The sequence below is a fragment of the Erythrolamprus reginae genome, chromosome 1 (assembly GCF_031021105.1).
Source record: "Erythrolamprus reginae isolate rEryReg1 chromosome 1, rEryReg1.hap1, whole genome shotgun sequence".
Lineage (NCBI taxonomy): Eukaryota > Metazoa > Chordata > Lepidosauria > Squamata > Dipsadidae > Erythrolamprus > Erythrolamprus reginae.
In genome coordinates, this window is record NC_091950.1 from 229,212,732 (window position 1) to 229,240,046 (window position 27,315).

Here is a 27,315-nt window from a genome sequence, read left to right on the forward strand (position 1 = left end):
TTTGGACACGGGTCCTCCTGCAGCAGCGCTGGCGGCTACGGCTTCTCATCCTCCTCATTCAGCAGGTAGCCGCTCTGAGCGCTTTGAGAATGCCTGCCTCGCCCCTCTCACAGTCCCTTAGCTGAGAGCACTTTCGTCCCAGCTATCAGAGAGGGGGCTGCAGGAGAGGTGGGGCAGGCGTTCTCACAGAGAGGGAGAGGGAGAAAGAGAGAGAGAGCAAGAGGGGGGAGAGTGGAAGGTAGAGAGAGAGAGAGAAAATGATAGAAAAAGGGAGAAAAAAGAGAAATGAGAAAATGATTGAAGCAGAGAATGACAGGAAAGAGAGAAGTGACTCTTGGTGATGACGTAGGACGTCATCGGGTGGGAAAAACCGTGGTATACCCTGTTTCCCCGATAGTAAGACACCCCCGATTGTAAGACGTATCGGGGGTTTCAGGGGGGTCGGCTAATATAAGCCGTACCCCGAAAGTAAGACATATGTCTTACTTTCGGGGAAACACGAGGGGTATTGCCGCCTCCCTCTCATCTAGCTGCGCGACGCCTCCTGCCCACGTCCGCACCGTCCCCCTCTCCATACGTCGCCGCGCCGTCCCCTGCACTTGTCACTGCCGCCTCTGCAAATTTACTTGGGCACGTCCCTACTCCAAAGAAACCTCCCCCCCCGCCCGTCACAGAAGGTAAAATGCATATACACTAAAAAAAAACATTTTACACAGTTTTTTTAGCTGTCAGTGCCCCTTTAACAATATAAGACATACCCCGAAAGTAAGACATAGTGGGGCTTTTGGGGATAAAAAGAAAGTAAGACACTGTCTTACTTTCGGGGAAACACGGTAGAAAAAAAACCGCAGAGTATTTTTTAATTAATATTTTTTGAAAAACGGTGGTATAGCCATTTCGCGAAGTTTGAACCCGCGAAAATCGAGGGATCACTGTATACGTAAAACAAATCTCTGGAAGAGTATGCATAGAATTGCATACTAAGTAAGTTTTCATTCCAAATTATACAATCTTCCAATGTTTGCTCACATATTCAATGTAAATATAAATGCAATAGCCGGAATGTACTAAGGATACAAAAATTCAAATGATGGCTCTATGGCAGCAAACACATTCAGAAAATTATCTGCCACATCAAATAGATTTTTGCAGTCCAGCTACACTATCCTTAGCTGAACATTCATATATTTCCCTCTTTCGGAAAAGATCTATCATGGAATTGGTTTCAGTCTTTCTTAAAGCCTTGGCCCCATTTAGGGATACTGAAGGGAAGATCCACGGGTTTTCTACCTTGCCTTAATGTCTAGGCAAGTTAGAAGATACAAGACAGCCAATTTGAAACCACCATCAAAAATGGTTTGTAATCGTATCAGCACTTATATAAGAGAGAGAAAACTATGGAGAGAATAGAAAAATATTCCTTGAGGATGCAAACTTAGAAGACTAAAATATCTGGCCCTGGTGACCGACCCAAATTGGATCCTGCACTTAGGTATGTTTGATTTGATTTTATTCTTAATTATTTTTATATTGTTTTTATTGTTGTACGCAGCCCAGAGTCTGGAAGGAGTTGGGCGGCTTATGGGTGGATGGAAAAAAGCAGTATGGATCGGTTTCTCTTCTCCTCTTCCCTACCCCCAACACCAGTAAAGTAGGTTAGGTTAGGGATAGGCAAAGTTGGCTCTTCCATGACTTGTGGACTTCAACTCCCAGAATTCCTGAGCCAATCATGCTAGCTCGGGAATTTTTGGAAGTTGAAGCCCACGTCATAGAAGAGCCAACACTTTGCCTACCCCTGGGTTAGGGAGAGAGTGGCCAAAGTCAGCCAGGAGGCTTCAGTGGACCAGAACCAACGCTTCCTACTCCTTGTCCAACTTATTAGTACGCTGGTTCTCATTGAGATCGGAAACTCCAGTCACTAATACAGAGGGAAACAAACACTGAATTTAGCTTCGCTTGTTAGCACTCTTGTAGATACTTATTTGGCGTCATGGAAGAGCAAGATGTAAGCTTCCATGCCGGCGCAATAATAAAATAATAATAAATAATTAAAAGAGCCGCTAGCCAGATCCATTTTCTCTTCCACGCAGGCGTCAGGGCCTCTTGCGCATGCGCATGTCCGCCGCCATGGCCAAACTGCAGAGGCCCTATATCGAAAGAACGCAACTCTGCTCCGAAAAAAAGTCGGGAAACCTCGAGAACGTTACCTCTGTATTCCGCCAGACGCCCCCTTTGATCATGATCCGCGGCATCTTGACGGTAGGCGAGTAAACGCTCCGCAAAGGGAGACAAACGATAACGGAGAAATAAACAAACCCCCAACGACTCGAGAGATAGCTTGAACAACTTGCGCAGGCGCACTCTCGCCTGCGAACACTCGCCAGAAAGGCTCGGGATTGGGCAAGAGGAAGCCCCGCCCACTGTGGGCGGGAACGGGGTTTCTTCCCTGTTGATGCACGCGGTTAAAGGAAGGTTGCCTTTCCCTTAAGGCGGGATAGATTATCTTTGCACTAAGGGCTTCACTGTAGCGGATGGCTTTTCACCCGACCGTGTCAGTCAATCAATCAATTAATTAACGAATTCACAACAGTGCTGTTTCTCTCCAGAACATAATCCTTTCAGTATTGGTTTATGCATCGGAATTTAATTTGTTTGGCTTTGCCTTACTGCGATGTAAGAGCCCAAAATCAACATTTGTGCTTCTGTAGATTTCCTTTTTTAAAAAAAGTTTTCTTGGTCCTCTTTGCTCTGGGTATGCGAGCGGAAAACTCTTCTTTGTGCATCGCATAAAGTCGGAGTCGAAAGGGGGGAAAGCCCAACGTTCCCCACAGGCAGAACCCCCCCCCCCCCAAGTTCTTCCCAGCTGCGCCAAGTTCCCTTCCGGGCCCCTCCAATTTCAAAGAAATGCGCTCAGCTCTGCTCAAAAGGTCCTGTCGCGGACCCGAGCTGCTCAACCGCGGGCGAAGCGCCCCTATCGTCGGGAGCCACGGAGAGGCGCCACTGTCCCGCCTGCGCGTGCAGTGCCCACCTGCCTATGCGGGGAACTTTAATCCCCAAATCGCTCAAAACTTGAATAGCGAATGGGAGCAATTGGCGGCTCTTTCATGCCTCCGGTTTGGCTGACTCAGCCGCGGTAGCGGAGGAGCTGCCTCAAGAAGGTAAGCGGCGAAGGGTTGGAGAGGACTTGGCGTCCTCCTTCGTCCTGCTTGCCTTCAGCTTGGAGACCCCTCTCCAGAGCAGGGCCACTCTAAGACTTGTGGACTTCAACTCCCAGAGTTCCTCAGCCAACTTTGCTCTGAGGAACTCTGGGAGTTGAAGTCCACACGTCTACTGGGTAAGCAACACTCAGTTGGACCAAGCGTGGTTTACCAGCTCCGGAGTAATGTTATCGGATGGGGTTGTTTAAATGTGCCTTATTTAGCGATGCAAATAAAAGAAAGAGAAAGAAAAAATTAAGAAACATGCAATTATGAAACTACTGTATGTCCTTGAGATGTACGTAAGGAATATGCATTGATATTTGTATGAATATGAAGTGAAAAATAAAGTAAAATGGAAGGAAGAAATTTCACCCTCTGACTCTCCACTTCCAAAGAGAGGCTTCATCAACCAGAAAAGACATTAATAATTCCCTTAGGTTGACAGCTGCAGTGTTCTACTGTCAAGACACACAACAGGGACTTTGTTAGCACCAAATAATAAAACCCAATGCAAACTTAGCCAGATTCTTAACAAAAAGGCAAGAGGTTGAAGGAGCCAATTGGCACATAACTTGAATTCCACTTGACAAATTCCTAGGTGGAAATGAAGCTGCAAATGAAGCCCTGGAGATCGGTACTTTATTTCATTGGGCAATGCATTTTTTCAGCCACTAGTTTAGTTAGTTGTTTCAAACTGTATCCTCGCTTTGGCTTCAAAGGAATTATTTGACTGTGGTTGTCTCCTCTCCCCATCCTCGCAGAAGGAATTACAATAGAATAAGCAAGAAGCAATAGAGAATGCATCAGGATGCTTATGTACACTCTGAAGTGCAAGTGCATTCCTTTCAATATGTAGTCCCCATTGTCTTAGTCATTTGTCATTTTGTCGTAGTCACTCTCTTGTAATCCGTTCCTCTCCTATCCACCTGTGAATATACTGTCTGCAAAGGAAGAAAAAAGAAAAAAAGAAACACAACAAGCCAGGTAGAGGATAAACATAGTGACTCTAATGGCTAAGACTGAGGGAAGCTTCAGATTGTAAATGAAGGCATTGGTCATAAATCTGTTTTCCAGCACCATGATAATTTCAAACAATTGCTGATTGAGGCAGTTGTTAAACAAGGGTTACCCTACTAACATTAATTCACCTCTTTTTAATCATCCTGGCACTAGAAAGAACAGTCCAAAGGGCAGGGCAGTACGGAAGTGCAGGCAGTGTGCCATGTAATTTTCCATTTTTATTTATTTATTTATTTGTCCAATACACAATACATATTGAAGAGAATAGATATGTAGTAATATATATAAAGAAAAGGATAGAAGAAAAGATATAAAAATAAAGGAGAATATATATTAAAGGAAGAAAAGATATATTATGAGATAAAGGCTTCACTTAACAACAGAGCTGGTCACAATTATTACCTATTGAAGATTATCTATAATGGAGACTGGAAGCTACTCCTTGTCTTCCGTTAGAAATTCAAGAGAGTTGTATGTGTTTCATACAAGCCCTAATGTTTAGAAGCCTAATTGTTTACATTTATTAAGGGATGGCAACCTGCAGGATAGAAGTGATTTTGTGTTATTTAGTTGGAGTATTGAAATGCTTGAACTCACAATAAAGTGAATTTTGTATCACATATTGCATTTTTTCATTGTTTCAATTATCTGTAAAATGAACTATCAGGAATGTGTACTTCTAATATCCAAAAGATATGTATAGATGTCTTAAGAGAGAACTATTTTATTTATTTTTATAATCTATTTTGCCACTCATGTTAAACTTTGTTTCTGAAATAAATACAAAAATTGATAAGTTTAAGAACAGAAACATTTGAAAATTAAACTTTAATTATAGTAATAACAAGTCTATAAGCCATGTGAAAACTCATGAAGATCTCCAAAATTATGAGCATGCTAAAATATTTCCTTTCTGCTGCAGCAACAAAAAGTTTCTTACAATACTGTAACATATTCCTAAATCATGCAGTTTCTTCCATTTAATTTTGCATATTTATATATTTGCTTACTGAGGTTTATTAAGCCAATACTCATGAATTAATATATTATAAAATTATGACAATGGAGGCCTATTCAATAAATCATGATTAAAAATTTCATTTTATCATAAATTGTGTTACGCAATATATCTCTTCTGTGTTGAAGAACTGAAGACTTCTGGTAATTGATTTCTTACAGGTGGTGTTATCATAGCTCATTCTTTCATTTCATTTCATTCATTTATTCTCTATTGCTGCCCATTTCAATAACTCTGGGTGGCTTACAAGTCAAAAAATATAATACAGTTAAAAGATTATCAACTTTTTAAAACAATTTCTCTTTGAAGGTGTCTCTCATTAACATGTAAGGACTAACATCCACATGAATATTTATTTCTGTGCATATTGCTCATGTTACATCAATAAAGTTTCCATCACATTGTATAAACCATCCCAGCAACATATTTGTCCCAAAAGTTTAACAGCTAAATTAGCATACATTTGATATGCTGCCTCTCTACTCAATTCTAGCAACTTTATTTTAAAATTTGTTTAAATGCGTAGACTGGAAAATAAAACTGCTAAAATAGTGATAATGAACTTTTTTTTGCTCAGGTACCAAAAGGATGAGTGCATGCGCAATGGCACACACACGGGTGCCCACACCCATAATGCAATTTATTTATTTATTTATTTATTTATTATTTGGATTTGTATGGCGCCCCTCTCCGAAGACTCGGGGCGGCTCACAACAAGTGAAAAAACAATCCAATACATAATCCAATTAATTAAAATATTAAAAATTTAAAAAAACCCTATACTAACATACACACACACAAGCATACCATGTATAAATTCAGCGGGCCCAAGGGGAGATGTTTAGTTTCCCCATGCCTGACGGCAAAGGTGGGTTTTGAGAAGTTTACGGAAGGCAGGAAGAGTAGGGGCAGTTCTGATCTCCGGGGGGGAGTTGGTTCCAGAGAGTCGGTGCCGCCACAGAGAAGGCTCTCCCCCTGGGGCCCGCCAACCGACATTGTTTAGTTGACGGGACCCGGAGGAGGCCCACTCTGTGGGACCTAATCGGTCGCTGGGATTCGTGTGGCAGAAGGCGGTCTCGGAGATATTCTGGTCCGATGCCATGAAGGGCTTTAAAGGTCATAACCAACACTTTGAATTGTGACCGGAAACTGATCGGCAGCCAATGCAGACTGCGGAGTGATGGTGAAACATGGGCATACCTGGGTAAGCCCATGACTGCTCTCGCAGCTGCATTCTGCACGATCTGAAGTTTCCGAACACTTTTCAAAGGTAGCCCCATGTAGAGAGCATTACAGTAGTCGAACCTCGAGGTGATGAGGGCATGAGTGACTGTGAGCAATGAGTCCCGGTCCAGATAGGGCCGCAACTGGTGCACCAGGCGAACCTGGGCAAACGCCCCCCTTGCCACAGCTGAGAGATGGTTTTCTAATGTGAGCTGTGGATCGAGGAGGACGCCCAAGTTGCGGACCCTCTCTGAAGGGGTCAATAATCCCCCCCCCGGGTAATGGACGGACAGATGGAATTGTCCTTGGGAGGCAAAACCCACAGCCACTCCGTCTTATCCGGGTTGAGCTTGAGTCTGTTGACACCCATCCAGGCCCCAACAGCCTCCAGGCACCGGCACATCACTTCCACCGCTTCGTTGACTGGGCATGGGGTGGAGATGTAAAGCTGGGTATCATCCGCATATTGATGATACCTCACCCCATGTCCTTGGATGATCTCGCCCAGCGGTTTCATGTAGATGTTGAATAGCAGGGGGGAGAGGACCGACCCCTGAGGCACCCCACAAGGGAGAAACCTAGGAGCCGACCTCTGACCCCCCACTTACACCGACTGCGACCGGCCAGAGAGGTAGTAGGAGAACCACTGGAGAACAGTGCCTCCCACCCCCAACCCCTCCAGCCGGTGCAGAAGGATACCATGGTCGATGGTATCGAAAGCCGCTGAGAGGTCAAGGAGCACCAGGACAGAGGATAAACCCCTGTCCCGGGCCCGCCAGAGATCATCCATCAACGCGACCAAAGCGGTTTCCGTGCTGTAACCGGGCCTGAAACCCGACTGTTGGGGACCTAGATAATCGGCTTCTTCCAAGGACCGCTGGAGCTGGAGTGCCACCACCTTCTCAACAACCTTGGAGACTGGACGATAGTTATTAAGTACGGCTGGGTCCAGGGAGGGCCTCTTGAGGAGGGGGCGCACAAGCGCTTCTTTATAGAGTGATGGAAAAACTCCCCTCCCCAATGAAGCGTTGGTAATCTCCTGGGCCCAGCTCCGTGTCACCTCCCTGCTGGCCGAAACCAACCAGGAGGGACACGAATCCAGTAAACAGGTGGCGGAACTCACAGCTCCAATGGCCTTGTCCACTTCATCAGGTGTCACCAGATCAAACTCTTCCCAGACAGGTGGACAAGTACGTGCCCCAGTCACCTCGACTGACTCGTTGTCAGTCGACTCTGTCTTACAATTGGAGTCGAGGTTGGCCTGGATCTGAGCGACTTTATCAGCGAAAAACGTGTTAAAATCCTCGGCACTACTCTGCAAGGGCTCCCCAACTCCCCCCTGGTTAAGAAGGGAGCGGGTCACCCTAAACAGAGCGGCTGGGCGGGATTCCGCTGATGCAATCAAGGCGGCATGGTACGCGCATCTTGCCGCCTTGAGCGCCACTTTGTAAGTCTTAATAAAAGCTCTTACAAGTGTTCGATCGGATTCAGACCTACTCTTCCTCCATCGCTTCTCTAGACGTCTCTTTTGGCGTTTCAACTCCCGGAGCTCCTCGTTGAACCATGGGGCTCTATGGGGTCTAGCGCCGCGGAGAGGTCGCAAAGGCGCAATCCGGTCAAGAGCCTCCGCAGCAGCCATATTCCAGGCCTCCGCAAGAGACTCCGCCGAACTGTGGACGAGTGCCTCTGGAATAACCCCAAGCGCCATCTGAAAGCCCTCTGGGTCCATCAGGCGTCTGGGGCGGAACATCTTAATTGGTTGCGCCTCCCTGCGGGGAAGGATTGGAGCCAGGAAGTCAAGCCGTAGTAGGAAATGGTCTGACCATGACAAAGGCAATGTTTCTAAGCCCCTTAGTCTCAGACCATTACTCAATTGCTCGGAAAGGAATACCATGTCAGGTGCGTGCCCTCCCTCGTGAGTCGGACCCTGTACTACTTGAGTCAGGTCCATGGCTGTCATGGTGGCCATGAACTCCTGTGCCAACCCAGAGGTTTCGCCGAGTGACGGCAGGTTGAAGTCCCCCAGAACAATAAGTCCGGGGAACTCCACCGCCAACCCGGCTACCTCCTCGAGTAGCACAGGCAGGGCTTTTGACACGCAGCTGGGAGGCAGGTACGTGAGAAATAAGCCCACCTGAACCCCTAAGTCCAACTTCATCAAGAGAGACTCGCAACCCGCAATTTCCGGAGCAATGAGTCTACGTAGGCAAAGGCTCTCCCTGGCTATAATAGCCACTCCTCCCCCCCTTCCCTGGGGTCGAGGTTGATGCCATATCTGAAACCCAGCTGGGCAATGCCCTCCCACACACACATGCACGCACAACCCCCCTGGGCTGTCCCCCGTGCATGAGCATAGGCCTCACTGAAGCCTCCGGAATTCATTTGTTGCCCTTCCCAGGCTTCAGGAAAGCTTCTGGAACCCATGGATGGCGAAAAACAGCCCAATGGGTCAACCAGAAGTTTGGAAACAGCGTTGGGCTATTATTTGCCATCCACAGGCTCCAGAGGCTCTCCTGAACCTGGGGAGTGTTAAAAAAGCCTCCCCCACCTCCAAAAAGCCATAAATCAGTTGGCTAGCACGCATATGCCTCAGATATGGCTCTGAGTGACACCTGTGCCATAGGTTCACCATCACGGTGCTAGAATATATGTATATATGAAACAACTTCTATGCAATAGCTATTTAAACATTCAACTGAATTTTTATTGAACCAGTTTGATTTTGATAAATTTTTATACATACCCATTCATAGAAAAAATTGTTTAACCCCACATGCATTTTCTACTTTCTTAGAAAGCACAACAAAATATCAGACATTGAAGCTGATTTAAACTGATTATTTTCCTTGCAATTGATCATACCACATTCATATAATAAATCTCTACATGTATATAATGTGCAGAATGAATTATTAAATGACAATGGTTTATAGTGATTGCTGCCGCTTATCCAGACATTTTTCAATATCATCAAGAACCTGGACCGCTGCTTTAGGGATTCGAGTTCCTGGGCCAAATATATTGGAAACGCCAGCATCATACAAGTAGTCATAATCCTATTCAGGGAGATAAAAAGACAAATCAACATATATAGAAAAGATTTTGCCAGTAAAATTCTGCAGAACATGTACTGTAAGATGACACTTTCATGTGGCCTGCTGAGATGGCAGCAAGTGTGAAAACAAACACAATAATTTTGGGCTAAGAACACTGATGCTCTTATTACAAATTCTGAGTTTGCATAGCCATAGTGAGGGTGCACTGCTTGCAGCAATCTGCAATCTGCAATGTCTAAGCAATTATTAATCTAATCTAAAATTAAAAATCCTCAGAAAAGTACATATTACCTCCTGCACAAGACCACCGTGATTAAGAGGTCCACAGCTCAAAGGGGAAAAAACACTGAAAAAATAGGGTTTGCATTCAGTATAGTTTTAGATTAGTTTCTTTGTTTATATATATTTAAAAATGATCTATAGGCATACTGTTGACTTAGATTTTGCACCCAAAGTTATGTTTTTCCAACTATGTAACTACAAACATCAGGTTCTTGGTGTTATTTAACAAGATATGCTAGATGGGAAAATCCTTGAATGATGTTAATAATTGTAAGAAATGAATGATGTTAATAATTTGTAAGAAATGAAAAAGATAGAAAAATGTAAAAATAACCCACCATAAATAAATCACCGCAGATGTAAAATAAAACTTATCCCAAATTTATAATAACAAGAGGAATTGAATAATCTCACAATTAGCCTGTGTCTTAAGATGTGCAATGTATGGTACTCAATACCTGAGGAGGGATGACACCTCCACACATGACAAGAATATCTGGGCGTCCAAGGCTATTTAGTTGCTTGATGAGTTCAGGAACAAGAGTTTTGTGACCGGCAGCTAGTGTGCTTACCCCTACACAGTGCACATCAGCATCTATAGCCTGCTGGGCTACTTCAAGAGGTGTCTAAGCAAGAAAGAACAAGTAAAGAATATATAAAAATTAACAGCTTGTTTATTTTTTATATACAACAGCAGAATTATTATTATTATTTATTAGATTTGTATGCCGCCCCTCTCTGAAGACTCAGAGCGGCTCACAAGAATACAAAACACAAATCCAATGATTAAAACAGTAGAACAGTTTAAAAAAACCCTTGATTAAGAAACACTCATACAATCCAAAAAACCCAGACATAAAACGGAGTGGCCAAAGGGAATCAGTTACCCCATGCCTGGCGGCAAAGGTGGGTTTTTAGGAGTTTGCGAAAGGCAAGGTGGGTGGGGGCAGTCCTAATCTCCGAGGGGAGTTGATTCAAGAGGTGTCTAAGCAAGAAAGAACAAGAATATATAAAAATTAACAGCTTGTTTATTTTTATATACAACAGCAGAATTATTATTATTATTTATTAGATTTGCATGCCGCCCCTCTCCGAAGACTCAGAGCGGCTCACAACAAGAATACAAAAGACAAATCCAATGATTAAAACAGTAGAACAGTTTAAAAAAACCCTTGATTAAGAAACACTCATACAATCCAAACAAAACCGTACATAAAACGGAGTGGCCGAGGGGAATCAATTTTCCCATGCCTGGCAGCAAAGGTGGGTTTTTAGGAGTTTGCGAAAGGCAAGGTGGGTGGGGGCAGTCCTAATCTCCAGAGGGAGTTGATTCCAGAGGGTCGGGGCTGCCACAGAGAAGGCTATTCCTCTGGGTCCCACCAGATGGCATTGTTTTGTCGACGGAACCCGGAGAAGACCAACTCTGTGGGATTTAATCGGTCGTTGGGATTCGTGCGGCAGAAGGCGGTCCCTGAGATATTCTAGTCCGATGCCATGAAGGGCTTTATAGGTCATAACCAACACTTTGAATTGTGACCGGAAACTGATCGGCAACCAATGCAGACTGCGGAGTGTTGATGTGACATGGGCATATCTGGGAAAGCCCATGATTGCTCTTGCAGCTGCATTCTGCACGATCTAAAGTTTCCGAACATTCTTCAAATGTATCCCCATGTAGACAGCGTTGCAGTAGTCGAACCTCGAGGTGATGAGGGCATGAATAACTGTGAGCAGTGACTCCTGGTCCAGATAGAGCTGCAACTGGTGCACCAGGCAAACGCCCCCCTCGTTACAGCCAAAAGATGGTTCTCTAATGTTAGCTGTGGATCGAGGAGGACGCCCAAGTTGCGGATCCTCTCCGAGGGGGTCAATAATCCCCCCCCCCAGGGTAATGGGTGGACAGATGGAATTGTCCTTGGGAAGCAAAACCCACAGCCACTCTGTCTTGTCAGGGTTGAGTCTGAGCCTGTTGATACTCATCCAGACCCCAACAGCCTCCAGGCACTGGCACATCATTTCCACTGCACTGTACGAACTACTGCATCAAACTGGTTCTTATTTGTCTAAAATACTTTTTGAAATAATTTAATACTTTAGTATTTTTAAGTCACTTGGATAGGAGAGAACAGAGATTGATTTAATCCGTCAATCAGAAAGCAAGCATCAAAACAAAAGGCTGAATACCTGGAATAGTGGACCTATATCTACATCAAAACCAAGGTCAGCAAATCCTGTAGCAATTACTTTGGCTCCTCTGTCATGGCCATCCTGGCCCATTTTAGCAACCAGAAGACGTGGTCTACGACCTTCTCGTTCCAGAAACTTGTTAACTCTAAAAAAATAAATAGCAGACAGACTACTATAGAACCACTAAACATGTTCAGTGTTAGTTGAAGAAAATAAAAATAGAAAACCATTAAGAATGCAAATTGTTGGCACACTATTGCAAGGATCACACATGCAATGTAATGGCATGTTGAGGGCTGCATTGCCAAAGAGAATAAGATTTTAAATGAGATATTTTTGATTTTTCTATGAATTATTACTTTCTTCCTCATACACATATCTTCAACATAGGTGTAGGTAGACCTTAATATACTACCATAATTGAGCACTAAATTTCTGTTGTAAGTGATACAGTTAAGTGAATTGAGCTCCATTTTTACAATTTTCTTGCTACAGTTGTTAAATGAATCACTGCAGTTGTTTAATTAGCAACGCAGCTATGCTTCCATATTGACTTTGCTTTTCAGACCACAGCAAACAGTGATCACCTGACCCTGAGATACTGTAACTATCATAAATATGAATCAGTTGTCAAGAGTCTGAATCTTCATCATGTGACTGTGGAGATGGTGGAACAGTCATAAGTATGAAAAACAGTGATAAATCACTTTTTTCAGGACCACTGTAACTTCAAATGGTCACTAAATGAACTGTTTTAAATCAAGGACTACCTATATTCTCCTCTTAAAAAATAGTAAACAGGGTTTGTTATTTTTACCTCCAGCTATGTGTGTATGATATGTAGTTTCTTGTATTGATATTATAGTGGCAGCCTTGTGTATTTTAAAAATAGTGCAGAAGTATGTCACTATTAAGGCAATAAATTAAATGAAATAGTTTTTTTTCAACTAATGAACATAAAAATTGCTGAAGGTTTCTGTTCTTTTGGAACAAAGAAATAAAGCTAATTTGCTCTAGTTGTTAAGATACCAGGCTTGAAACCTGGTGACTGAGTTCTAATCCCACATTAGGCCTGAAAGCTGGCTGGGTGATTTTAGATCAATATACTACACAAGACTGTTGTTGTGGGGAACATAGAATGAGAAAGGAGTATGAGGTTTTGTTCACTGTCTTGAGTTGTTTATGAAAGTAACCACAGCAGAATATAAATAAATGATAAAGCAAAGAGGGATAAAGGGTTGGGTATAGACAGAATGAAAAAGTAGGAAGAGAAAGAATAGAAAAAAAATAGAAGGAAACAGATGAAAGGTAGAGGAAGAAAGTCAATAGAAAGAAATCGAGTGAAGAATATATAAGCAGAAAAAAGAAGGCTTTAAGGAAATGAAGGGAAATGGCAGTTCACACACATCCTGGAAGCCATAGAGTTATCATTTCCATGTATAGATATGTACAGATATGTTCCAATGTACAGATATAACTTTGAATTGTGTAAACATTATGAGCATAAAATTACATGTACATATCAGTTTATAGTTTTGAAACTGAAAATTAAAAAAAATCTTTTACAAATCATATTCAAAATATACTAATTTGCTAAATTTTAATTTCAAAATATTGTCAAATATTATTAGGAAAATGATAGATTAAATGCATGAATTATTAAACCATTAAAGTAAAAATAATAATGTGGAGTCCCTACAGGGAAACATTAATGTTTTTTAATTATGCGGAAATATACAAAGGCTTTACAGGTATTAGTGGATCTTAGAAAATTTTGGAGAACTACACTTACTAATGAAATATATGTAGCTTAAAGAATGGAAAAGAGAAAGCAAATTCCTAATTCAACAATGAAGAGAAAATATACTGCTCAAAAAAAATAAAGGGGACACTCAAATAACACATTCTAGATCTGAATGAATGAAATATTCTCATTGCATACTTTTGTTTTTTACAAAATTGTATGTGCACAACAGCATGTGAAATTGATTGTCAGTGTTGCTTCCTAAGTGGACAGTTTGATTTCACATAAGTTTGATTTACTTGGAGTTATATTGTGTTGTTTAAATGTTCCCTTTATTTTTTTGAGCAGTGTATGTAAGACCTGAGATAAACTATAGATAGTCCTCAATGTACAACCATTAAGTTGTTCCAATCATTAAATGAGTCATTATGTGACTGTGCTCAATTTTATGACCTCTTGCAGTGGTCACTAAGCAAACTCCATGGTTGCTAATTAGATGTGGTGGTTGTTAAGCAAGCTATTTAGCCATTTTTGTTGAAAACACTAGTTTCAAGTAAAAAAGTCATAGACCACTGTCACACTGCCAAACAGCTGTAACTATGGGCCAGCTACCAATCACCCAAAATGCAATCAGAGATCATGAGGAGTGGCCAAGTTAGAAACTGGGTTGTAAATTCCTTTTGGAGATTTGTCTTTGCTAGGTCAAGGATTACCTGTGGAGAATTTGAACTCTTGGAAAATAAGACACAAACACAGAGGAAAAGAGCACATTTCTTACCTGCTGATGGCTTGAGTAATCTCATCACTTTCTCCAAATTCCTGGCGGTATGCGCCACTCACCATGCGATCACTAGCTCTATGCTCACCAAACACTTTTTTCATTGCATCTGTTATTTCACCAACTGTACATCTGAAGCAAATATACAATCAAAACATTAGATTTATTTCTTTTGAAGAGGTATGAACTATCAAAATATAATACCATTTGCAAAAGCTGTTATCTTGTACTATAACCATATGCTGTATGGATAGCATACTTATTTATATGTTCTCCAGTTCAATGTTTAAAATTTTAATAGCTTACACATATATGCATAATCTTTTGATATATATTTTGATTTTTGTTGATAAATGTAAGGAAGATGTTGAAGACCTATCCATGTCGCCAGGCATGGGGGGGGACTAATTATCTCTTCCCCCACCACCATCTTTTTTCTGACTGTAGTACATGAGAATGGTGTGCTTGTGTAGTAACGATTGTTTTTAATATTTATGGGTTTAAAATGTAGCTTTTTATCTAATAGTAGATTTGTACTCTGTATATTGTATTATTGTAGTTGTGAGCCGCCCCGAGTCTTCAGAGAGGGGCGGCATACAAATCAAATCAATCAATCAATCAATCAACATATACAGTGCTCCCGCTTCTCATTTCTTTCCCTCCTGAAAATCCTTCCCCCATGAAGTAGGTTGGGCTGATAGACCTAGGCTCACTGAGTGAGCTTCTCTAGAAAAGGATGGATTTCTGCTGTTAATCCACACCTTTATTGCTAAACCAAACTGCCTCCTAGTCCACTTTTGAGAATCATGGTTATTCCAGAGGTGTTCCCCTCATCCGCCAAAGGCAACTGGGTTTTGTTTTTCCTTGACGATGTTTCCCCTCTCATCCAAGAAGTTTATTCAGTTCTGCAGTAATATCTTCTGGATACACTCTGGAAGCAATGGACACACAGGGTATTCTAAGGATATTCTAGTAATTTATCTCCATGTTCCTTCATACCATGAAAACCCTGATTGAGCTCCAAATTTTGCTTTGCAAATTGAGGGCAGGGAGGCACTGTGCTTTTCAAGTACACAACTCCATTATGAACCAAAAGAGTAGCTCTAAAATCCATTATTTTATAAATGTGCACAATTGTTTCCGCCTACCTTGCACGTGCTGCTTCTACCGCCAGGGCCAGCAAGTTACCTTGGCTTGTAGCCGCACATTCAGTTAAAGCAGTGAGACACTTCTGGGCTGCTACTTCATCTCTGCAAGCCTTCACCTTTAATGAAAGAAAAGTAATATTGTATACTACAAATCATAGCACATTCCATCCTGACTTTCCTCCATATCTATGTTGATGAAAAAAGATCTATTGAGCCATCTTAGTTTCAAGATATGTAGCGGTATATGTCTGAAATTGGTGTTTGAAGCCAAGCAATTCAGTTTCAATCACAAACTAAAGAAAGACTGACAAATCAACTGTCTTAAACTGCTAAATACTGTTGGTCCTTGACTTACAATCACAATTGAACCCAAAAAGTATGTTATTAAACAAGATATTTGTTAAATGAGTTTTGCCCCATGTCATCTTTCTTGCCACAACTATTACATTAGTAACATGGTTGTTAAATGAATTTGGCTTCCCCATTGACTTTGCTTGTCAGAAATTCACAAAATGTGATTCCATGCCCTCAGGGCACTGCAACTGAATTAGTTGCCAAGCTTCTGAATTTTGATGAAGTGAGCATGTGATGAAATGGTCATATGAAAAATGGTTATAAGTCATTTTTAAGTGACTTTTAGTGAAAATTATACCATTGTAATTTTGAATGGTCACTAACTGAATAGTTGTAAGCTAAAACCAACGTGTAGGCATAAATTCTGAGATTCTTAACCTGTCCAATTTTGAGAACAGTTAAATAATCAATAAAACGTGCAGATTTTACTATTTTTAAAATCAAAGCCATCTTCAGAATATTAGTTTTCCTTGTATCAAATTTATTAAAATTGATTTGTAGCATGTCTAATTTTTATCAATTTAAAAAACAAAATCACATGGTTTCCCAGCACTTATATTCATTCATTTTAACTTTTTTAAATATTAAAGTGTTATACATTTGGTGGCTCCTGACCACTACCTATCAACACTTCTCACAAAAAATAATAAGCTCCCATGAAATGCGCTGAGATATATCTGAATAAGCAGGCAATTGTTTCCTATAGTTTCTATGGTTAATGAAAGAATTTATTTCTCATTAATTGTTCTGAGCTACTGCTTTAAACTAGGCTAAGCTTTTGTACCTTACTATAAAGCCATATTATAGATGGCTAAAACTTAAGGTTTATTTTATGAATTATGCAGCCACATTCTTCAAAGCAAATTTCTCTTCAATATTGGAATGGTATCAGTAGGTTTTTTTTCTCCTGCCTTCAAAATAATTTCAAACATCCAAAACAAAATTAAGTCCTTGCACAATAATTTGGGTCATTCCCTATACCAGGTTCTTGAAGATCAATTTTAGTTGCCTGTTAGGGTCAAAGTAAATAGAATGGGAGGGGGGACCCCAAAGCAGACAAAATGTCTCAAATATTTATAACTCTAGTTTAGATTTAAGTGGTACAAAATGAGCCACTGTCTCCCACAGCTGTTCCTTAGTTCATCTGCTAAAGTGTTATAGGATATTTACAAACATTTCCAATATTTACAAAACTGATCTTAAAGCTAGAAAATGTAAGAGATAGGTTATGTTTTAAGGTATTCACAGGGAGAGCTTCAGCAAAATAAGGAACAAACATCAGTACTGAAAAGCTGCTTATTTCAAATTGTATATGTGAATATTATACATAGGAATAACATGCAATATGTGTAAACAACACTCTTGGAGCTGTGGGAAAAGGGAATCAGATTTTTGTATGTATTTACTGTAAACTTGCACAGTAAAATTCCAAATTCCATACACTTACAGTTTTCTGGAAACTTCTGAAGAAAAGACCAGAGCTTTGATAGCTGGGGCTAAGATATTGTACTAGAAATCTTCAACACAAATAAGGAGCAGATTAAGATAGCTCATATAAAGCACTCTTAAAAGACTATGAAGCATTAAAAAAAACCTCATCTGTTTCTGAGCAATTTGACCATAGCCCTATTCCTAAGCACAACTCAGTTCTTATTGAGAAAATGAAAAATAAAACATATTTTTTTCTTCTGCACAGCATTTACCTTTATCAGCTTTTCAATCTGTTTGTTACGGACTGATGTATTATCAATGGCCAAAACTTCAACAGTTTCTTCTTTTTCTAATTGGTATTTGTTTACTCCAACAATTACTTCTGAACCTGTTATTTTCCAAATATTTTTTTAAAAACAATTTGTGTTATTCTGTATCTGCAGTCAGCTGAAATCAGTTCCTAAAGTGAAATCAGTTCAAATTGTACATATTTAATATAAAATAACTTTTACACACAGAGCCAGACAGAGCTGTGATATTCCAATCTACAGTGCATTAAGATTCCCTTCACTTTTCTCTGTTTTGTTATGCTGCAGCCTGATTCTACAGTTGTTGAAATTCATTTTTTCCTCATCAATCTACATTCAGTACCCCATAATTACTGAAAACAGAATTTTAGTAATGTGTGCACATTTATTAAAAAGAAAAAAATGCAATATCACATTAGTATAAGTATTCAGACCCTCTAAGTATTTTGTTGAAGCACCTTTGGCAGCAATTACAGGACTTTCTGGGTATGATGCAACAAGTTTTGCACACCTGGATTGGGGGATTTTCTGCCACTCTTCCTTGTAAATCCTCTCAAGTTCAGTGAAGTTAGATAGCAACCATCGGTGGACAGCTATGGGAGACACTTCAGATAAATTTCAAGTGTTCCAAAAGGTCAGAATACTTATATACCAATGTGATATTTAAGTTTTTTTTTCTTTTTAATAAATTTATAGACATTTCTAAAAAAATTGTTTTCACTTTGTCATTATGGGATACTGAGTGTAGATTAATGAGAAAAAAAGTGAATTTCAACAACTAAAAAATCAGGCTGCGGCGTAACAAAATTCACAAAAGTAAAGGGGGTCTGAATACTTTCTATATGCACTGTACAGTGGTACCTCTATCTAAGAAGGCCTCTACTTATGAACTTTTTTAGATAAGAAGCGGTTGTTCAAGATTTTTTTTGCCTCTTCTCAAGAACCATTTTCTACTTACAAACCCGAGCCTCCGAAACTGTGACCAGAAAAGGCAGGGAGAAGCCTCCTTGGGGCCTCTCTAGGAATCTCCTGGAAGGAAACAGGGCCTCCACCCTCCCTGTGGTTTCCCCAATCACAGACATTATTTGCTTTTACATTGATTCTTTTGGGAAAAATTGCTTCTTACAAACTTTTCTACTTAAGAACCTGGTCACGGAATGAATTAAGTTCGTAAGTAGAGGTACCACTGTACATTTCTTTATTACAAACAACCAGACATCTATGCTTCAAATATAAAACATGTAACATTTAATGATAATTGAAGGTTGCACTACAATGGCTAATTAGAAATAAGGCCTTGATCAGTCACTACTCAGTTCATGTGTTCTAACAGCAGGATCTAAGAATGTTTTTTGCAGCCAAAGCAAAACTCAGTGGACTCTTCACTCCACTGATCTTTCAATGAATAATTTGATTTGTTAAACTGAAACTATACTGAGTATGCAGTTAAGGAGACATTCTAGTGCAATTTTATAAATTTTCCTTTTGAAATAACAAATCTTAAAGAATAATTTAATTACCACCAAGAAATAATAGAAACCATTAAATCTCTAAAAGCTCCCAAACAAGATGCGTATTTAGCTTTTTGCACTAATCTAGTAGAAGTTTACAACGATGATTTTTACATAAGGATTTTCTGGCTCTGCTCACTGAAGCTCTTCTCACATAAATGTTTAAGGCTGGAAGATATTTGATTCATATTTGATTCATTGTGCAAGTTAATATCTAGTTGCTTAGTTAAAAGCTGATGCAAAAGTACTGGCTGCATCAAAATGCATATATACTGCAAATGATATTACCTTTGATCATGTGAGTTTCGTTACTTTTGAGGGGACAGCACATTTACACTGTTATACAAGCTGTATGCTCACTACTTTACATTATAGCCAAGTGTCATTTCTTCAGTGTTGTCACATGAAAAGATATACTTACAGTGTTTTCCTGAAAAAATGACATGTCCTGATATTAAACCCAATAGGGCTTTTCAGGTCATGCGCTGAAATAAGTCGCCCCCAAATAAACCCCCCACTACTTTCCAGCAACCACCAGACGAGAGAGTGGCTGCCTCTATTGCCTCTGAGCGGGCTCAGCTCGGGGACAGTGACAGCATGAGGGGGATTCGACAGCTAGAGAGAAAGAGATAATGTCATCAGCCTTACCAGAAAGGCTAGGGGCATGAGGTGACAGATGAGCAAGAGTGGCAGGGGAACAACGTGCATCATGCCCCACCTGTCACCCCTCTCAATAAAGAGACATTGGGGAATGGAAGCAGAGAGACTACTGTTGCCATTGGGGTGGGATGAGACATGTTGGGCCGCTTGAACAGTCCCATGCTTGCCACCTCCTACACTCCCAAAATAATAAGCACCCGCGATAATAAAGCCAAGGCCATATTTTGGGGGTCCAAAGAAACACAGAGAAACACAGTAAATATTTACAAAATGTGAGGGGTGTAATCACTTTTGTGACATACTGTATGTAATGGAAAAGTGAAAGATTGAGATTTGTGACTATAATTTACAGAACAAAATAATAATATAGTTGTCTAAGCCACTAACCACAATAACTTCAAACATATTTAAGTCTTGTAGAGCAATTAAATGTTTTGTCTTAATAAACTGTTGAGCAGGAAAGGAGCCAAATAATTATTTAAGTGAAATTAAAGGCTTTGGTCTGTCCAAGAGATTTGAGGATGTTAGCAGGTGACAGCAGTCTTCTTATTCTTCTATTTAAAAACAATATAATGTTCCAATGCTCTTCTTTTGTTGCTCAAAAGCCAAAACTTCTTCAATGTTTTAAATTTATTTTGGAACAGAATTTAAAAACATACAGAAGTTAGAATCAAATTCTTATTATTCATGCACATATATTAACTTCAGTGAGATAAGAGAATAACTTCTAAATGCTTACATGGTTGAAGAATAAATAATTCTGATTTCCTTACCAGAATCAATCCTAGCTTGTTTTCGAGCAGCACATTCTTCAATGTGAAGCTTTGGTATTCCTTCAGCTACAGCTTTGGCCATTCCACCCATCTCCTCAATCTCATTGATGAGCTAAAAAAGAAAAGTTGTTAATGACTATAAGTGTGCTTATTGTCTAATACAATATTTATTTAATAAAATATTTAGGTTCTCTACTACAGAAAAGTTAATTATTCAAAAGGAATAAATAAGAACCCTCTTTATAAACAAGTAGTTAATATAAGAAAATACATTTCCTAATTCTTAAAAGGATTGATGTCCCATGATATAGTAATTCTGCACACACCTAACTCCCAAATTCAATATATTGAGTATTCCTTATTATAAAGTTTATGGAGACTTTTCAGTCCTAGGAAGAAAATGGCAAATTACTTATGAAAATGTTTCCAAAAAACCTGCATGGATTTCTACAAAATCATCTGCTGACTCATCAGTGAAAAAGTAAAATTTATCCCTAGCTAATCAGAAGGGGGGGGGGGGTATTTTGTTGGGTAAATAGGAATTTACAAAGCTGTTAAAGAGGTAATATATCAATATAAACAAGCAAGCTAGTATTTATTTCTGAGTTTATATAAAAGATTACAAACACCTTCTTATTCTCCATCCTCTATACTAAACAAACTGACCTTTAAAGCAGCTTCATAAACATCATTGGTAAGAGATTCCATTAGAAATGAACCACCCCACGGATCAGCAACTTTGGGTATGCCAGATTCTTCTTGTATTATTATTTGTGTATTCCTTGCAATTCGTGCACTTTTCACAGTTGGCAGTCCTAAAGCTTCATCAAATGAATTTGTATGCAAGGACTGGGTACCACCAAACACAGCTGCCATTGCTTCAACTGTGGTGCGGATAATGTTATTGTAAGGATCCTATTACAAAAATCATAACTTTACTTTAATAAAATGAAATAGATGCAGAGGAATACATATTGTCTTTTGAGCACAGTAATGTTCTGAGTAATATTATTGAAGTAGACTTTGACATCAATTATGCCCTGGAAACTTTAACAAAATTGGATTAAAAAACATACTATGGTAATATAAATATTACATCTGCAAGATGAACCTATCATAACCAGATGAAAGTGAGTTATTTACATTGGTCTGGGATGTTCCCTATGATGGAATGGAAGGTGGGGAATGAGAAGATCAAATACATTATAAGGGAAACTATTTTATAAGACATTTTAAACTAGCTTTTCCTAACATGAAGTCCTTCAGATGCGTCAAGAGCACTCCTAGGAAGTTCTACCAAAATTGCCACTTGGCTGGCTTAGAACACATCTACTAAATCTGTACATAACTTCAAAAGCACTTCAAAAAGTATATTAGCATAAGGAGAACATCTCTTCTTGAGGGTATTAAAGACATCACATCCTCTGGAAACTTCAAGCAGATAGTTCAAAATTGTTTCTGGTTGCCTGTAAATCTGTTTGTACATATACAATACTAATTACTAAGATTGGCAGAGAAGCAACTAACATCTTTCAAATCAATGTCCCAAACATTTAAGGTTTTAAGAACAGGTGCTTCTCTCTCTAATGTGACTGGAATAAGAAAAAATGAAAGCATTACTCTCCACAAGCATTTTAATTATTTCACTGGTCATTAAAGCTTTGCCTAGATTTTCCTGCAACCTAATATTCTGCGTTTGTGGATGTGTTACATAGTCAATACATATTTTTATTTAATTAACCTTTCATAAATTAAGAGAACTTTTAATACTCTGAACGGTTCTGAATGCCTAAGTTCTCTTAATTTATGAAAGGTTAATTAAATAAAAATATGTATTGACTATGTAACACATCCACAAACGCAGAATATTAGGTTGCAGGAAAATCTAGGCAAAGCTTTAATGACCAGTGAAATAATTAAAATGCTTGTGGAGAGTAATGCTTTCATTTTTTCTTATTCCAGTCATCATACTGCAGATTCCAAGAAACAAACTTCTCCACCTCCCCCTGTTCCCAGCTGATCCAAGAATCTCCTGCCAAATTTAGTATTGGTGGTTTGGGGGATATGAATTGGATGTACCTCTACTTAAGTTCTAAAGAAAAGTACTTTTAGGAAAGCAACATGTTAGGTATATACTATATTTACTTCTTTAAAATATGCAAGTCATCATAACTGATACTTCAATTTGTACCTGTTCAGTTAGTGACCATCCTGAAGTCTGACAATGAGCTCGAAGAAGAAGTGATTTGGTATCCTTGGGCTGAAACATTTTCTCTATCAAGTGAGCCCAAAGCCGTCTCCCAGCTCTTAATTTAGCTATTTCCATATAGAAGTTCATACCAATTCCCCAGAAGAATGAAAGCCTGCAATAAAATAACTTAGGATCATATATAGAATAAGCAATAAATATAATATAAAACTTATATTTTAAATAAACAACAATTTAATTTAATGTTTTTAATCCTCATTTTCTTTAGGCTACTAAAATTACAGGCAATTTAATAAAATATCACTGAATGATGGCCTATAAATCTGACTGTTTCTATGTAATTTCTATGCAAGAACAACAATACTGTATTTTCAGAGGGATGGAAATTATATGTAGTCCATAGTGAAAACAGAGAATTTGAATTGGAATAGTATTCCCAAACTCTCTCGCCTACTAATGTCATTAAGCCATGAACAAATATATATCATCTTTTAAGGTTAATAATTGTATCTTATTGAGATATTCATGCACTGGGAATCCTGATAAAAAGTATTTTAGTAAGATGCCAAATCAAAAAACAAAACAAAACCCCACCAATCTACAGCATTTTTAATAGAATAGAAAATAGTACCTATTTTATCTTTGTTTTAATCCAGATAAGCAAAAAGAGATAAATGGTTCCTTTCCTATTTCACCCCACTAGATGAATAAATGTTACATCATTTTGTTGTTCTAAATGGGCACAAATCAAGATGATAACTAGAATAAAATTGAATGCAACTGTTAGAACTTTTATCTTTTCTTTCAAGAACTGACTGGACCAAATTAATACTAAAAAAAGAATGATTCAAAAACACCTAATTTATTTAAAAGGCAAGAAAACCTCACAACTGTAATAGCAAGCCATTGTAAAACTATGAAATATAACTATTCTATTGACAGTACATGCTCTGACCTTGAGGGTAGATAAGAAGCCACCTCCCCCCCCCAACACCCCCCCCCCCTGAAATCATGTACCTTGGTGCAAATTCATCAATGGTGAGACCAGCTTTAAGTCCAGTTCTGCAGTACTCTAAGCCATCAGCTATTGTATATGCTAACTCCAAAATGACATCAGCTCCAGCCTCTTGCATATGGTATCCACTGATAGAAATAGAATTAAATTTTGGCATGTGCTGTAAGAAAATATGTACACATTTATTCTGTAACAAACACTGATCCTTATAAACATGATAACCATGTGGTAATTAAATGAAACAAAACTAAACAGTACCTTTGATGTATATTGGAAGATGTCAGCAATTATTTGCATTGATGGTTCTGGTGGGAAAATGTATGTATTTCGAACCATGAATTCTTTCAGTATATCATTTTGTATTGTCCCTGTCAGCTTGGATTGAGGTACTCCTTGTTCCTCCCCAGTAACAATGAATGTGGCTAGGATTGGAATTACTGCCCCATTCATTGTCATTGAAACAGACATTTTCTCCAAGGGAATTCCATCAAAAAGAATCTTGGTATCTTCTACTGTGTCAATGGCAACTCCAGCCATTCCAACATCACCCCGAACTCGAGGATTATCTGAGTCATAACCACGATGAGTTGCTAAATCAAATGCGACGGATAAACCCTGCTGACCACCTTGAAAATGAAATTAATAATTTAGTAAAAATATAAAATATGACATACATGATTGTATCTTTGACTGAAAAGTTGTATTAGTTGTTCAAAACAATACAAACCAAAGGAAACACATTAAAACTTAGGGAAGAATTCAGTGTTGCACAAGCAAGTGTCCAATTAAAACAAAACTTTCTTTCATCTGTAGTCCCTCAATTTTCATTAAACAGAAAACCAATCGTCTAGTGCTCAGTTTTTCTGAGTAAGCACAGAGGGCTATTTATTGTAGCAGAACTGCTCTTTTGGATTCTTTTCTTGTAAGCAATTTTTTAATGAAAGAATTCCATCCTAAATATTTAAAAACATTTCATGTTATGAAATAAATTGAGCAATTTATTATTGAGCAGAGAAAATATTCATCACTTCCCAGTCTAATGAAATAAATTACATCTCTTCTGAGCAAGTACAGTACTTAAATGTAAATTGAATGCTGTATATGATCATCCGGACATGGTGCTACTGGTATTAATTCCTAAGCAACTTGTTTCTGATATTAATTACATATAAATATATGCAAATAAATTAATATAAGTAAATATAGTTACAACTGAGAGCCAGTTTTATTTAGTGGTTAAAGGCACCTGGCTAGCAATTGGGAGACCATAAGTTTTAGTCCTGCTTAGGCATAAAGACAGCTAGGTGACTCTGGGCCAGCTAGATTAGATTAGATTTATTGGATTTATATGCCGCCCCTCTCCGCAAACTACTTTCAGCTATAGAAACAAGGAACAGAAACCCACTTCTAAAAAGGTGGCCACCAAAACTGCAGATTCATCTAGAAATCAGGTACAAAAATATATTTTTATTTTTTATTAAGGACAATGCTCAATCCCTAAGGAACATATCTCACCCTTGATGTTATCTTTATAAAACTTGTTGCTTTCCTCCACAGTACTGAAACCAGCATATTGGCGGATGGTCCAAGGCCTGTATGTATACATGGTAGGATAAGGACCTCTTGTGAATGGCTTTACTCCAGGTAATTCTTCAGGAAAGCCCGCTGTGTCCCGTGTAGAATACATTGGCTTGATGGCAATTCCCTCTGGAGTGTGCCATATCAACTCTTCAGGGCTTTTGCCCTTTAGCTGCTTTTTAGCCATTGCAGACCATTCAGGGTGGAGTATATGCTGATGCAGCAAACGCCAACTTGTTTGGGAGGGAGGGAGACTTGCTTCTCTCCTGCAACGTAAGGGCCAATGATGCCGAAGTCCATTCTTGAACCGTAACATTTTCTACTAAAATAATCCTGAAGATGTGCCTGTGTTTCAAGAGCTGGATAAAATTAATGAAGCAATTAGTTATTTTTAAGAAGCCCAAAGAGGTAGATCTTCCTGTTATACACTCCCATTTAAAACTAGGTGCACCATTTTGTTTAATGGGTGATTTATAGTGGTGATTTATAGCCTTCTGAGATTCTAATTTTAAAACAACTTTTAAATTTGTTTTGCAGAGACTGTATCTTAACTGTTTTCCTAAATTGACAACTCAGAACCTAAATGCAATTCAGTTGTAGCGCATGCCTACAAAAAAATCTTAAGATTGAGAGCACAAAAGTACCAGGAAGAACCAGGTACGTTTGAGCTATTAAGCAAACCTATCAGGTGACCTCAGTGAAAATGCCATAGGGAAGAATAGATGTTAGGGTGGCTGGGTGAGAGCAATATATACTAAGTTAGTAATAAAACAGCTATATAAACTTATGAGGGTTTTTTTTTTAGAAAAAGGCATTAAACTTTTGATCAAACAACAACAAAAAAGTAAAATGTGTTAATCTTAAGTGTAAACTGTACCTCATATTTTCTAAAGCAAGAGATTTGGCGCTTAAGCATTCATACCTCCCAGTGCCCGACAGAAAAAAAATGTATAGGTCTGCATCATTTTGTTTATATTGTTTCCAAAACATTGTGTATGTGCATGTACATATATGTACACATTTTCACACACACACACACACACACACACACAGTGCAAACGAGGAAGACGGGTTAAGAGTCGTGGTAGCTTCGAGATAGAACCGATTGATACGTTAAAATAAACTAACACCACATCACAAGCTGTGTTCAGACGGCACACTGACCCCTAGAAACTTATCTAGAATTTCTAGAATTAGCCTAATTTTCTCGGGCATCGTGACACAATAATGGAATCGCCGTACAAGCTGGGTTCATGCAGCCCGCAAAACTCAAATTGGCCTAATAGTGGTTTTCGACTCCGTTTGTTAGGTTAAAACAAAAACAAAAAACAACGGCTAACGCACCTCAGCCACATCAACCAGCATTTGCAGCTGCCCAAACAATATCTACTAAACGACGCCACCACTTTCACTGGCGAGGAAGAGCGACTTCTTTGCGCAGGCGCCGTTGCGTTGAAAACCGACCCCTCCACCATACAGACGGAAACGCAATTGCCCTTCCTTAACGCCTGCGCACTAATGTTTGCGGGAAAACCCGGAGCGGCCGCAATTTTTTGAATTCGCACGATCGGCCAATCTGGAGAGGAAGTAACCGTAGAAATAAAAACGGTGAGTTCTGGAATAGGCGAGGAGCCTGTATTGTAGCATTTCAATAGGGAGTTCGGGAGGAAGAAGAGCCCAGGTTTGCAACTGCCGCGGATTATTTCTGCACGATAAATTGTAATGTACGCCACTACGTTTAAGAGAGTTGTGCGGTGTTTGAAAAGAGAATGGGCTTATTGGGGCATTGAAATCTCGGTGCTGGCATTAGGTAGAACAG

General features: G+C 39.3%; 3 protein-coding genes across 6 annotated transcripts in view; 1 reads left to right on the plus strand and 2 right to left on the minus strand.

The window, feature by feature from the left end:
* CDC5L (cell division cycle 5 like) overlaps window positions 1-3,272 on the minus strand; it is a 47,172-nt gene extending 43,900 nt beyond the window's left edge. Inside the window, exon 1 of the mRNA XM_070732464.1 lies at window positions 2,208-3,272. Coding sequence (XP_070588565.1) covers window positions 2,208-2,252 — 45 coding nt within the window. The 5' untranslated portion in view covers window positions 2,253-3,272. The remainder of the gene's footprint in view (window positions 1-2,207) is intronic.
* Window positions 3,273-9,144: 5,872 nt separating this feature from the next.
* On the minus strand, window positions 9,145-26,989 carry MMUT (methylmalonyl-CoA mutase). The gene is made up of 13 exons (XM_070732465.1): window positions 26,841-26,989; window positions 25,434-25,855; window positions 24,177-24,544; window positions 23,921-24,078; window positions 22,886-23,057; window positions 21,361-21,609; window positions 20,695-20,806; window positions 17,715-17,830; window positions 15,658-15,773; window positions 14,510-14,641; window positions 11,985-12,132; window positions 10,259-10,426; window positions 9,145-9,518 (listed from the first exon to the last, which is right to left on the minus strand). Exons 2-13 carry the CDS (start codon window positions 25,810-25,812, stop codon window positions 9,390-9,392), a joined length of 2,247 nt encoding a protein of 748 aa, XP_070588566.1. The 5' UTR covers window positions 25,813-25,855; window positions 26,841-26,989; the 3' UTR covers window positions 9,145-9,389.
* The window catches only part of CENPQ (centromere protein Q), a 28,675-nt gene continuing 28,325 nt past the window's right edge, over window positions 26,966-27,315 (plus strand). Inside the window, exon 1 of one of the 4 annotated variants that reach the window (XM_070732478.1) lies at window positions 26,966-27,177. The gene's annotated coding sequence lies outside the window, so the exon portion shown is untranslated. Of the gene's footprint in view, window positions 27,221-27,315 lie in introns of all 4 variants that reach the window. The other 3 variants (XM_070732476.1, XM_070732479.1, XM_070732477.1) reach the window with 3 other exon arrangements.

Coding starts and splice junctions, on each gene's coding strand:
- MMUT (XM_070732465.1), bottom strand. CDS start 25,812: ATGTTACGGTTCAAGAATGGACTTCGGCATCATTGGCCCTTACGTTGC. Junction 24,079..24,176: donor TCTTCCAATATACATCAAAG/GTACTGTTTAGT, acceptor ATTTTCTTACAG/CACATGCCAAAATTTAATTC. Junction 20,807..21,360: donor TTTATGAAGCTGCTTTAAAG/GTCAGTTTGTTT, acceptor TTTCTTTTTTAG/CTCATCAATGAGATTGAGGA.